General features: G+C 43.4%; 1 protein-coding gene across 4 annotated transcripts in view; it reads right to left on the reverse strand.

Annotated features, from left to right (window-relative positions):
- Positions 1-14307, reverse strand: part of Dhx32 (DEAH-box helicase 32 (putative)) — a 70269-nt gene that overhangs the window by 33146 nt on the left and 22816 nt on the right. For all 4 annotated transcript variants that reach the window (XM_076912199.1, XM_034495239.2, XM_034495229.1 and 1 more), the window contains exon 2: positions 5995-6506. In XM_076912199.1, the coding sequence (XP_076768314.1) occupies positions 5995-6297 (303 nt within the window). In that variant the 5' untranslated portion in view covers positions 6298-6506. The remainder of the gene's footprint in view (positions 1-5994; positions 6507-14307) is intronic.

A 14307-nucleotide genomic window follows, 5' to 3' on the forward strand; every position in this document is an offset into this window, starting at 1 on the left:
TGCATTCTGAGGATTTAAAGTAGATATGACTGAATTTTATATAAAAATTTAGATTTCTGATCCTTTTAGGATTCTTACAAGATTATTTTCAAAGATAAATAATAATTACTTCTTTCTTTGTAACTGCAAATTGCTGCCTGCCAGTAAGAGAAACTGGCTGAGAAAACTACCTTGCTTGCTTATACTTTGTCAGTCTATAACAAATTGCTTGGTTATGAAGGTACGTGGGTTTTATTTTTTTTTTAGAATAATTTGTTTTCTTTACCTGTACTATGTAATGTTATTTCTTGTAAAGGTATTGAAAACACATTGGTTTTTATAATCATTCATTAGAAGAAAACTAAAATGTAATCACATTATAATTATATAGTGCTTAAAAGATTTTGCTGGGATATATAAGCTATGGAAGAAAGAATAAAGAATGGTGTGGCTGGAACATTGTTTCTCCCTTCCTACAAGTATGTGTGTATATTTAAAGTTTGTATGAATGGGAGTTGGAACACTGTTCCTTCCATCTACCAATTGTGTGTATTTATGTATGTGCCAGGTACTTTAGTTCTGTTTGTTTGTTTTTGGTCTTTTTATTCTTTTTTCTTTTTACTTTTTTTTCCAGAGCTGAGGACTGAACCCAGGGCCTTGTGCTTGCTAGGTAAGCTCTCTACCACTGAGCTAAGTCCCCAAGCCCATATTTATGTATATATGTGTGAAATACTTGGACCCTGCTTGCTTTGTTCTAAGCATTCTATGTGGGAATATGCATATGCGCTGTCTCTCTTCTCTCTCTTCTCTCTCTTCTCTCTCTTTTCTCTCTCCTCTCTCTCTCTCTCTCTCTCTCTCTCTCTCTCTCTCTCTCTCTCTCTGTGTGTGTGTGTGTGTGTGTGTGTGTGTGTGTGTAAATTTTCTCTCTTTCCAAGGAGCTAAAAGAGTTCATAGCTTTTCCCCTGGCCACAAAGAATGCCAGCCCCAGTAAATTACGCTTTGTTCCATTCGAAACAGCCTGCTGAGCGACCTCTCCAATCTCTGGCTGCCTTTGGCAGCAGCCCCTAGAAGTGTCTGGATCCACCCCCATCAGGGGCACTAAGCACTGACCCCCATGGGTGCCTGCCTGAGTTTACTACCACATGGATGTCAAAGCCAGTCATTTAGTTTGTGGGAGATTAGGGTAAAAGCTAGAAAAGACACCGTAGGTAGTTCTAGAAATGCTTCTCTTCCCTTCTGGCTTCCCATAAGACTATCCTGAAACAGTAATAGAAAAAGTCCCCTCAGACAGATGAGAAATTGTCTTTCTCTTTCCCAGGGAAGTTGCTAAACAATCTCTATAACATCTGTACCACAAAAGAAGGCAGATCTTTGGCTCTGAAAATAGGTTTTTCTTTGAAAGACTTAAAACTGTGGGGAACAAGAAAAGAGTCTCGGAAACAAAACAAAACAGATTATTTTCAGAATTCAGAAAACAAAAAAATTAATATGCCCATTTTCTCTTTATTTGAATATGGTTTGATTTCTCTAAACCAAAAAGACACTGACTTCCTATTTAACAGAACAAAAGTACAGCTTACTAAAATGATTAAGAAGTTTAAAATGGTGCTATCCCAGCACTTAGGAAGTAGAGGCAAGAGGGTCAGAAGTTCATCGTCATTCTTGGCTGTCTATATAGTAAATTTGGAACCAGGCTGGGATACTTTGAGAAGTTATCTCAAACAAACAAAACTTCAAAGTGACAAAAGAAACTATAACTATACCCAGTTATAACAACTGTCACAACATTTACAGAATATATAGCAATTCTTAGCTCATAATGGTCACAAATCCCTAAAGAAAGAAGAGGAGCACCTGAAATGACAGGTACTGGGAGTGGACATGTAAGGAGAGATATAAATAGAGGGCCATGTTGCTGGGGGAAGGATGTTATGGAAAAATGGGAAGGCTACAATGAGACCAGAGCTGAGCTGGTTGGAGCCAACTGGTATGAACAAGTCCTGACATAGGGAGGAAAATATCAAAGGTGAACAAACAGAAATACACACAAGTACACAGAGATGGAGAGACGCCCAGACAAGGATGGAGGGAGGACAACATGTGGACCCACATATGCAGATGAACCAACCGATGGGGGACGTGTAAATCATAAATCCTCGCTCTCCCCACTGGGCAGAGCCAGAAACATGAGAAGCCAATGGCCACCAGGACATCTGCTGCTCAGGTCTCAGTTTCCAGATGCTAGTCTGCTAAAGAAACTAGGGCTCCTTGAGAAGACTGTCTGCTTCCTGGGCTGGATGGGGAATGTTCGGGAGGAGCCTGGAATATCTTCCCGTGAGAGCAACAGGTACTCAAGAACCATGCAGGTGAGGGACAAGGGCAGGACCCATTCTGAGGTGCTTCAACTTGCCACAATGGGACAAACTAAGCAACACAACAGGTTTATTAATGATAACCCACAGAGAACAGGGTAAATTATTTAAACAAAGAAAGCTAAGCCAGGTATGGTGGCTCGCACCAACAACCTCAGCATTTAGAAGACCGGGAGAAGAGTTCAGGGTGAATGTGGGCTACAGAATAAGACCTAGTCTCAGAAACACTAAAAAGATTTTTTTAAAAATAGTAAAGCTAAGCATGATGGCACATGCCTTTGACCCCAGCAGCTAGGAAGCAGTAAGATGTCTGTGAGTTCAAGGCCAGCTTGGTCTACTTATCAAGTTTCAGGGCAGCCAGAACTACATAGAGAGACTCTATCTCCAAAAACTAAACTAAACTAAACTAAACTAAACTAAACTAAAATGAAACCAAGAGTTGACTCTGGAAGAATCTGAGACAGTCAACTTGAAGGCAGAATTAGAAGGAATCTGCTATCTGCCACCAGGCATGTCAGAATTAGGGGGCCACTGTCAGGCTGCCACCAGTGCAAGGTGACCATCCCAAAGTATGACAAAGGGTGGATTTCAGTCTATGAAACCATGAGGGGAAACATCAGCTTTACCACTGAGAACCAGGCAGGTGCCATCTCTCTAAGTAATCACATTCAACACCAACAGCCCAGAGGAAGGCATGCTGCACCTTCTGACAGCACGCTGAGGGAGCTCTAGTGCAGCCTTCCTGCCACAGGTAGAGCCTGAACCCACCGGATGACACTTCAGATCAGAACTCACTGTGCCCTGAAAATGCCAAGGTCATGAGGGACAGAGAACAGCTGTTTCAAACTAATGGAATCTTAAATGACACTAAGATACAGCATAATTCTGGATTCATTTTGGAAGATGAGTTCACTGTTTTTATGACATCCCACCTAGTAAATATGAATACCCAGAAGCCAGGAAAAATTGAGACACCAACATTATACTCCCTTTTCTCATTCTTATTGTTATACTGAGAGAAGAACATCATGCCACTTCCTCCCTCCTCCCTCCTCCCTCCTCCCTCCTCCCTCCTCCCCTTGACCAAGTTTGCTCTGTAGCCCATGCTGGCCTGCAAATGTTCATTCTCCCTCAGCCTTTCAAGTACTTCAATTATAGGTATGCACTATACCTGGCTTTGTCAGCTCATTCTCAGTTTTCTTCGAGACATAGTCTCCCTTCATAGCTCTGGTTGTCCTGGAACTCATTATGTATACCAGGCCTGACTCAACTGAGAGATCCACCTGCCTCTGCTTCATGAGTGCCAGGATTAAAGGTGTGTGCTAGCTTACCTCAGTTTAGTCTTAAAAGATAGGGATGGCTCAGGGGTACAAATAGCTTGCTGCTCTTTCAGAGGATCAGAGCTTGGTTCCCACACTCACACTGGGCAGCTCACAACCACCTATAAGTTCAGCTCTCTTTTGGCCTCTAAGGGCACACACACACACACACACACACACAAATAAAAATAAATATCCAGGTGTAGTGGTGCACACCTTTAATCACAGCACTCAGGAGGCAGAGACAGATGAATCTGTGAATTCAAGACCAGGGTAGTTTATATAGTAAGTCTGAGGCCAGCCAGGGTTGCATAGAGAAACCCTGTTTCAAAAAACCACACACACACACACACACACACACACACACACACACACACTTTTAAGTTTTGGAACAAAAAAGAAATTCATCTCTTTAGTATGCTAGAAATAGAACCTAGGTCTCAGGCATCTTTGGCAAGTGCTCTGCCGCGAGGCCACAGTCCTGGCAACTACAGCCATCCTTTAATACATCCTTTAAAACTGTGTGTGGGGGAGAGAATGCTGAGTCAAATTATCTTTAGGAAATCAGGAGACAGCTGTGGAAAACATCTGTACTATTACTGAAGTTTCTTTATCCATCTGAAATAAACATAATAAACATAAAAACAAGATTTAAAAAGGATAACTTTGAAAATAAAGTTTCGTTTGCCCACAGAAATCAGAAAAAAATATCCACTTAGTTCTTATAATGAATAAAAGTAAATTGATATAAAAATAACTCATCAGAGTGACTAACACTGGCAGTTATAAACCAGATAGAAACCATCAATGCCGGCCCTCCTTTCACCAAAGTACCTAAGTGGGGAGTTGGAAGAGGCAGGCACAGGGTGAGTGTTCTTTTTCAACCTACTCAGGAGACTGTGCAACTTGAGCCAACAACTTGAGCCTGTCAAAGGCTTCCAGACCACAGTTCTGTCATCTGAAAAACCTCTGTGCTCTTTTACCAGATAATCTCTGTGTTCTATTCTAATTGTTTCATTATAAGAATCTACAATGTAAAACACAGGCCTCAGTTGAGTCAAAAGTTGAAGTTTAAACACAACAAACTGGACAGGAAGTATTCAGTAACTGACTATCTTTAGTGCTCAGGACCCACCCACTACAATTATACTTGCAAAAAAGCACTACCTTCTGCCTAATTCATAAATCCCCCTTGGCTCACATCAATACTGGAAACATTTATATTCCTAAATTTATCTCTTTAGTATGCTAGAAATGGAACCTAGGCCTCAGGCATCTTTAGCAAGTGCTCTGCCGCGAGACCACAATTCTAGCTACTACAGCCATCCTTTAACAGACCTGATTCTTTCTTCTCTATGTAGTCCCAGACCAGGATAATATTGGCCTATTTTGTTATTTCTTTTCTTTCTTTCTTTTTTTTTTTTCTTTTTTGGTTTTTCGAGACAGGGTTTTGTAGCCTTGGCTGTCTTGGAACTCACTCTGTAGACCAGGCTAGCCTTGAACTCAGAAATCCACCTGCCTCTGCCTCCCAAGTGCTGGGATTAAAGGCGTGCATCACCACCACCGCCCCGGCTATTTTGTTATTTCTTACTGCAAGGCAAATAAGGATCTCTGCGGGGCATGGTGACACATACTCATAATCCCAGCACTGGCAGGTAGAAGCCGGAAGACCAGGCATTCAAGGGCAGCCTGGGCTACAAAAAGAACTTTTCTCCAAAATAAACAAATGAAGTACAAGAGGAAAATAAATTTCTTGTGCATTTGGTTTCTGAAGTTTAAAAATAAACTTCATACATAAGAACAGCCCCACAGGAGAGATAGCTCAGCAGTTAAGAGGATGCTCTCAGAGGGCCTGGGTTTAGTTTGAGGCACCCACATGGTGGCTCCCACATGTCCTCAACTCCATTTCTAGGGAATCTGGCTCCCTCTTCTGGTCTCCTTGGGTACCAGGTACACACATGGTGCACACACATACGTGTAGACACTCATACATATAAAATAAAAAACCTTTTTAAAAGGGGGAAAAGGGCAAGAACAGTCAGGTGTCTTGATGACCCCCACTGGCACTTAGACAAATATCAAGGGTAATTCTCTAAAACCTGTTGGGGAAATAACTCCCACTTCATGTTCTGAGACCTCATCTACAAACGAAATCATCTGAATTGTTATTCTAGGATAATCTAGGTAAACTGCACACAGTTTCCAGTGCGTAATAGTCAATGTTGACTAACAGCACCTGGGTTGCTAATGTTCCTTTTGTTTGGTCACAACATTCTCCACATGCAGAACCTCACAGCCACACACAGGCTTTCCAGTGTCCTCACCTGAGAGCTCTTGCCACACTTGGAGTCTCCTGACACGACCACAACTTGATTTTGCAGCAGACTCTCCATGAAGGAGTACTTTTCTTTCCATATCGGAAGCTCTTCTCTCTCTTTTAAAAGTTTGTAATATCGTGATGAATATGGCAAGCCATCAAAGGGGTTCAGCTCCAGATCCTCACAGGCCAGAACTCCTTCCTCGTCCCCATCACTGGAATCTAAGGATTCGGGGAAATAGCGTTTCTCTGGAGAGGTGTTTGGATGCTCCAGTTCCTCTTCGTCCATTTCTTCCCTCAGTGAGCTCATCCTGTTCACATTCCACAGTCCAGTTTTCCTGTCAGCAGCCCATTGCAGAGAGGGTGTGAGGCCTGCTCACAAACTCAGCCAGGATCCCAGGCCCAGCTTGGGATTTCAGCAAGTTAATTCCTCAAACCCGTGTCCCTCGTTGCTGGGTTACCCTCGGTGCTGGCTCACTTCAGCACTTCAGTCTGTTACATGGCTTTCAATAAACCACGCTAAAAACAAACACATGAAAGCTGAGTGTAATATCGGATAACATACAAGAAGTTAAAAAGAGAAACGGTAGACTCGCTCAAAGCAAACATTCAGCCTTTTCAGTAAACTACTGTCTGTCCCGGCTGCTCTCCCTGCTCCTGACCGGCTCTTACTGGAGCGCGCAGCTTTGGAAAATGATCCTCACTGAGCCTGGTGCTCTTTCCCTGACCCCTGTCCAGGCCTCTGCTTCACCAAGGCTGTGAATGGAAAGCAACAGGGAGTCTGATTGGAATTGTGAAGATAATCAGTCACGTGGTCACCTAATCCCATGACAAAGAGCACGGACTTTATAAAGGGGAGAGCTGTGCCGGTCTGGAGAGTGGTCCCTAAACACTGGTAAGTTTCCTATTACCCAGCATGCCTCGGGTGTAAAGGACCATTTAAGAAACCTGACATTGTACTTTTGCTCATGCCGGCCGGCCTAGAAATGTCAGAGAGCTAAGTGAATTTTATCCCCCACCCTCACCCCCAATCTTTTGCTGATCCGGTCTTTGTTTAATTAAATCATAAGTCTCCAGAGTACATTTTGAGATTACTAGGTGTGAAGCCCAACAACAGGGCCAAAATCATAAAAGATAACTTTTAATCTAAACAAAGATAGCTTGCTTAGGGAAAGGCAAGATCTACACCAAGGACACAGTCTTTACATGTCAGGTGAGACTTTTTTTTTCTCTTCCATCTCTTATTACTAGAGATTAACAGGAGGAAATAAACCAATCAGTGATGCTGAGCAACGTCCCTTCTCATATCAGCCAGGTGGAAATTTAAAACAAAATAAAACAAACAACATGGAAAATGCAAGTTAAAAATAAAACAAGTTATAAAACAAGACTAATGGCCACTGGAAGCCTACAGAGCTAGCCTTCAGCACTGTGCCACCTGAAGCCTACAGGGCTAGCCTTCCACTGCTTCCTCGGCTGACCCTTATTAATAAGAAGAAAAGATCTGCCCGCTGGCCTAGTAGGTTCTGGGAAGGCAGTCACTCAAGAAGCATCTGTGGGCACCAGGCAGCACATACACATAGGGCAGAGGGTACTGTTGGGTGGGGGACCCAACACTTCTCAGCTCTCAATAGGGTTCTGGAAAATGCATCCCATTTCCCAACTAAAGTGGAATTACAATATTTCAGAATGCAAACAGCAGACTACAGTGTGGACTCTCTTCCTTTCACAGCTCCTAGGGTGTGAGATGACACTACCCCAGACAGCTGCAGGAAACAGGGCAGCTTGAGACACCAGGCAGGCCAGCTCTGACTTCAGTAGGTCTAAGAAGCAGACTCTGCTAAGGATCGAAGTCAGCCTCCAGCTCACAGTTTCTTCTGTTCTAATTAGAATCACATCTCAGAGTCCACCCTTGTAATCCTTTTAAGTTAAGCTGCTATTATACCACATCCCTGATTGCCTTAGGAACTACTTCTTACCAGTTTTCCTTTTTAAAACAAGCGCAAGAGACTGGAGCAATGGCTCAGCAGTTAAGAGCCGAGGCTAGCTTCCAGAGGACCTGGGACTGATTTGTGTGGCAGCTCACAACCATCTGTAACTCAAGTTCCAGGGATTTTGATACCCTTTTCCAGCCCCCTTGGAAACTGCATTCATGCGGTACACAGACATACATAGAGATAAACACTCATACATAATTTTTTAATTGAAAAAAATAAATAAAAATAAAAGTAAAAGGCATAGCGCAGCTGCCATGTTTATTGAATATATTTCTGTTCACTTCTGGGGTACACTTGGGTGTAATCAGTACAGTTTCACAGAGCTTGGGCCACATGTGTGTGGCCAGTCCTGAAGGCTACACCTTAGTAGTTGTGGAGAGATGCAATGGTTTGGATAGCCACAATTATCTTGCTCTACTGTTAGTCCTCTTAGTAGACACTCATTACCAACCACTGCATCTGACCTAACTTCCTACTCCTACTAAGCAAAGCTTGGAATACACTGTTACAGCTGAATAGACCACTGGCTTCTGTGCAACCCAGAGATAAGGATGTTGGTATCTGGAGCCTGTAGCAGGGATTCCTTGGCTCTCAGGCCCACCTAAGTGATGTCCTCACTCACATGCTTGGCAAATGCACTGACCTGACTCTCTTCTGTTCTGTGGAACATGGTATTTGGGACAACCTAGATCTGTTGCTCCTGGTTTGTCCCTCATACATGGCTTTGAACTCTTATTTGCTTGGAAACTACAGCTGTCTTTGAACATGACAAAAGGAGTGGCCACTCTAACCCTCAGGGGTGCTTTCTGGACACCTGGGGCTCACAGCTACACATCTTGGCTCACACTACTTCACAGCTATGGTGGAACGGAAGATGGCCACTATGCCAGCAGAAAGGAGTCAGAGCTGTGACAAAGAGACACAGTGGAGTGATGATGAGTCATTCCCATGGTGGCCATCATGAACCATTCTGCTCTGGAGCTGGCTACCATTCTGGGATGCTCAGGCTACAGCAGTGAATAAACAGCAAAAGCCTCCAAGTTGAGCACGCCGAGAAAGGTGCCCCAGGCCTACCAAGCATACCAGAGCCCTAAGCAAGTACCCTCAGTAGCCTGCTCAACCCAAGGAATCTTAGGTGATGCTGACATGCTCCTGGGTGGGGACCCAGGACCATCAAGTCTTGAGATAACATATACCCACAGTTTAATTTTTTCTTAGCAATTCAAGGTCATTATTACTGTTAAGCTACCACAGCAGAACACTGTCCTCATATTTCCTTGAGTAGAGAAGAGTCAAAACCCGACTACTGCCCTGGAGCCCGGCTTGTCTCAGTGATTCAGTACCCCTGTAACCCATCAACTACACAATCACCCAGGGAAGCTCTCCTCCCTGCCTTAGAAACCAGACAGGCTTGACTGAAAACTATTTGTAGAGCTTGAGTCCACAAAGGGCTTCAGTGTAAACTGGTGAGTTTGAGGAGCCAGGCTATTAAGCTCCCAGACTCTGGAGCAGTCAGTGACTTCCTGTGACTGTGGCTTGTGTGTTGGATATGGACAGAGGAGTGACCGAGAACCAAATAGAGGCTGAACTTGAGGCCCAGTGATGTTCAGACACCTGGCTTCATTGAGCCTACATCTGTACTAAGCTATTTGAATTTCTTTTTCCCTGGCAGTAATTAAAAATACACAAGTGACCTATGCCCTACATGCGCAAATGACTGCAGAAGTAAAAGAGAATATGGAGGCTAGGGTTATAGCTCAGTTGGCAGAGCGCTTGTCTAGTATGTACAAAGCCCCAGCACTGGAGGTGGAGGCATGAGAATCAGAAGTTCAAGGTCATCCTCAGCCACCTGGTGGACTTTAGGTCAGCCTGTGATATATGATACTCAGAAGAAAAGAAGAAAGGAAAGGAAGAAAGAAGGAGGGAGGAAGAGAGAGGAATTGGACAGGCAAATATGGTAGAATATATGTCACTCAAATAAATTGTTTCAGTATAGACACTTTACTTTAAGAAATCTGAATCTGGCTGGGCAGTGGTGGCGCACGCCTTTAATACCAGCACTTGGGAGGCAGAGGCAGGCAGATTTCTGAGTTCGAGGCCAGCCTGGTCTACAGAGTGAGTTCCAGGACAGCCAGGGCTATACAGAGAAACCCTGTCTCGAAAAAAAAAAAAAAAAAAAAAAGAAATCTAAATCTGAAAGACTCCTTTTCAGTGTGACCCCATGTATGTACTATAAACTGTAGTTTCTCTGGGTTGTCCTTTGAATTGGATCTGTAACAACTTGTATTTCTAAAAGACACTATATGACTGTATGTATGTATGTAGTTGGGTATCCACAAAACAACAACATCATCCAAACATTTGTGTGTAACAGCTTATTAAGCAAGAGTCAGAAGTTGAAATCAAAAGCCATGCTTGGGTCATTTATATGTATGAGGTCTGTTCAGATAATTTTAGAAATATAGTTCACAGAAAAGCAAGGAAGAAGGCTGAGAGCCAGCTTTCTGTGTTTGCTTTCTCCTGGGTTACTTCGTTTCAACGTTCTGGTTCCTCATGTGTGTGTCTTCTGTGTTTGGGTCTTTCCCAACACAGTCCCCAAATAATAGGGGACTTTTCCCTGGATAATGGGGTGGTGGTTTCCTCTCGCCTCCCATTTCTGTGCCCTTATGCCCTGCCTCCCTGTACTCTAGTCGAATATGGTCAACCATCTTCTCCTTATCTGCCCCTTGGATACTGAATAAGCACTTCAAACTTTGCATGTCCAAACCTCAGCTCTCAACATGACCTCAAAATCATATATCTGGCTGCATCTCATTTAATCCCTTCAGTTGCTCGGACCAGAATATCTAAAGTTACCCTTGAATATCCCTCATGCTAATGGACTAAAACCAGAGGCTTTACGTAGACCACAGAAGCCCTCCACCACTGATCTCCACTGGCCCCTTGATTTCTTAATCTCAGATCCTCTACTTGACCTTTCAAAAGATGTGGGCAGTGAGTAATTGTGCTTTTCCCCATTGAGGCAACTGTTTCTATAGTCCTTTTGACCTTAACTTACAAAGGGACAGCAGACACCAGCAGATTCGGGGAGTGGGGTAGTCTACAAGACAGCTCAAAAGGTCTCACAGGTTACTATCAGGTGCCTGATTCCTCAAAGTCCTGAGTATGAACTTTGCACAGTAAATGGAAAAGGGACCCTGTAGCTGTAACAATGGACCTTGAGCTCAGATTATCCAGGGCTAGCCTGGTGGGCTCAGACTGAACCTTTCTGTGCTCAGCAGGGGATAAGAAAAACTACAAAGACCTGAGGCTACTGAAGCTGGAGGAAGTGTCTCCTAAACCCAGAAATAATGGTGGTGACCCCTAACAGGAGTGAGTGTTTGACAGACCTGGTGCCACTCTGTCAACCTCCCACAGCCATCTGTCTCTTTCTTCCTCAGCCATAGGCTCCTTTACTGAGCCTCTGGCTCTGTTGCTCTTTTGTGCTGAAATGTTCCTCAGATAGCCAATGCCTGACTCCCTTATTTTACAAAAGCTTGCCAACTGTCCGCTCAGGAAAGGATTCCCTGGCCAACTTCTCTCCACTCCATACCACCTTGCACCATCTGTACCTCCCCTCCACTTTGTCTGGTGTAAGAGCTCCCCACCAGAAGGCAAGCTCTATGAAGCAGGGCTCTGGCTCTCTACTTTGCACACTGTATCTGCAACAGGGCCTAGCACATGAGACATTCAGTAATTGTCTGTTGACTGGATGAAAGATGCTAACGCCACTGAGAAGTTTTTATCAAACTCCTCCACATAAAGCCAGTCCACAAGTCCTTAACAAATTCCTCAGATTTCTCAAATTTCCTTAGGCCACCATGCATGAGACTTGTGACCACTGTACCTGACCTCCGACCCCTGCCTCCCTTGCAGGCTATCCTGTATTTTTCCAGCACAGCTGGGTTTTGCCACATCACTGTTCAGAGTTCCAGATCTCTTGGTACTGCTAAATAATGCCTAATCCCCTCATTAGGAAGTCACCAGGGTGACACTTTTTTCCTCTTTGATAATGGCATGTTATATACCCTTGCTTAGAAGGGGGTAGTGGACAAGTGGGCAAATTCATAAATTCAATAGTGTGCACCTGCACTGAGATTTCATCAATCCAGTGCCTACTGAGTTGAGTTGTTCTTGGTCCCTTCAGGAGTTACTGTTAGAAATGAGAGGGCTGCCCTGAGATTCAGAAAGCAGCAGGTATTACACTTGCTCCAGTACCTCACAGGCCTCTGTGGCTGACAGAGGAGAGGCTACAGTCTCATATGTAGGGAATTATCCACTTACCCACAGTCTTCACTTAAACTATTGCTGGAGCTTTGCTCCTCACTAATCCCTGTGATCCCAAATCTTGAGTACGAATTGTGACTGAATAGATGATCCATGTTCTGACCTTCAGAAATTTTATGCCTTCAAAACATTGACACATTGTACCATAGGCAGCACTCACAACCCAACTGGTTTTTCTCATTTTCAGCGTCTGCGTTTGCAGGTTTCCTCACTCATTCAGCTAACATTTGGCCTGCTGCACGACTGCACGACGGCCATGCTGGGATGGTACGAATGGGCAGGCTGGCTTCTTTCCCGGGGCTCCAGTCCAGCCAAGGCAGAGGGGGTGTCGAAATGGAAATTCTTTGGTCCATGAAACCCTTCATCTTATTGCCAAGCAACTTCAAGAAGGAAAGCTGGTCCATGCAGGAGAGACAGGCAAATCTGGGTGTTGGGTGATTTTAACAATGAAAGTGAGCCAGAACACAAGTGGCCCGACACACTGTGGTACAAAGGCTGTTCACACACTTGGGACAACTTGACATTTTTGGTCAACTTTAAATGTTCTCTGCCTTTCCTTACATTTTCCTCTTGACTTTGACAGGATATGAGTTTCTTCAACACTGTCTATCTTTCCCTTACCTGCCTTTGGGTTTTTAAAGTTGCCCCTGAGATCCAGCTCTGGAGAAACCAGTAAACCCAATTTATGTAACAAGGAACCCCTAAGAATTATTACCAGTTAAGGACCATCTCTCTTTTTATGTTTTTTTATATTTATTTTATATGTATGGGTGTTTGGCCTCCTGCATGTTTGTCCACCATAGTATGCCCTGTGCTTTGGAGGGAGTTGGATCCCATATAACTGGAATTATGGATGGCTGTGAGCTGACATATAGATGCTGGGAAATGAACCTGAGTCCTCTGGAAGAGCAATAATATTCTTAACCACTGAACCACCTCTCCAGCCCCTGCTAAGGAACATTTCCTGACAAAACCTTTAATATTATCTTCTAGTCTTCCTAGTATTTCTAGTATAGTAGGTCTGACAAATCAGTTTGTCCCAATATTGAGTTCACAGGACACATATAAAATACCTTGCCTCTTTTAAGTTATTCTTTTATATGGTACCCAACTTTATATGCAGCCAATTTGCAAACTGTACTCATCTTTGTCAAAGCTCTCCAGGATTTTGATCTCTCTGCAGTAAATCATTAATGACTCATGTGTCTGCACACAGGGGCAAACGATTAGAGAGATCGTCTACAAGGCTTCTTAGCGTTTTCTGTTCACCATCCCTTTAGAACCTCAGAAACTTTGTTGTGACTCTGGATAAGCAGATGCATAAAATCAATATACAAATCAAACATTTACTGATCAGAAATCATAAAGAAGCTCACTTTTAAAAAAGACGTGTGTATGAATGAGTGTATACAAGTGTATTATTTGCATATGCATCTGAACACCAGAAGGGAGCACTGAATCCCATAGGACTACAGTTACAGATAGTTGTGAGCTGCCATATAGGTGCTGGGAACTGAATCCAGGGCCTCTGGAAGAGCACTCAGTGTTCTTCACCACCGAGCTATCTCTCCAGTCCCCTCCCCCCACCCCCAAATTCACTTTTAAAATAATTCTTTGGCATATGTATAGTATTGCCATTTAGTAAAGGCAAAATTCCATGCTAATGAAGTGAGTTTATCAAAGTAAAATCTTGGCAGGTATACTGCTGGACAGGAAGCCTCGTCAGTGTTTTTTTAAGGTAAACTGTCGTTTTGATTTTAGAATCATTAATTGCTGAGAATGTCCATCTCTTTTTACAAATTCATAGTATAAGTGGCATTAGTATATTTAGGGGGACTTCAAAATTAGAAAAGTCTATCCTAGGCCAAATTTTATATAATTTTCCCCCTGAAATTTAAGGTGAGCAATACAAACAGCAGCCTTTAAAACCAGGGATTCAAACACACCAAACCCAAAGACAGTAATCTGAGGCATGCTAGGGAAAGTCGTACAAAGTA

The sequence above is a fragment of the Arvicanthis niloticus genome, chromosome 1, assembly GCF_011762505.2.
Source record: "Arvicanthis niloticus isolate mArvNil1 chromosome 1, mArvNil1.pat.X, whole genome shotgun sequence".
NCBI lineage: Eukaryota > Metazoa > Chordata > Mammalia > Rodentia > Muridae > Arvicanthis > Arvicanthis niloticus.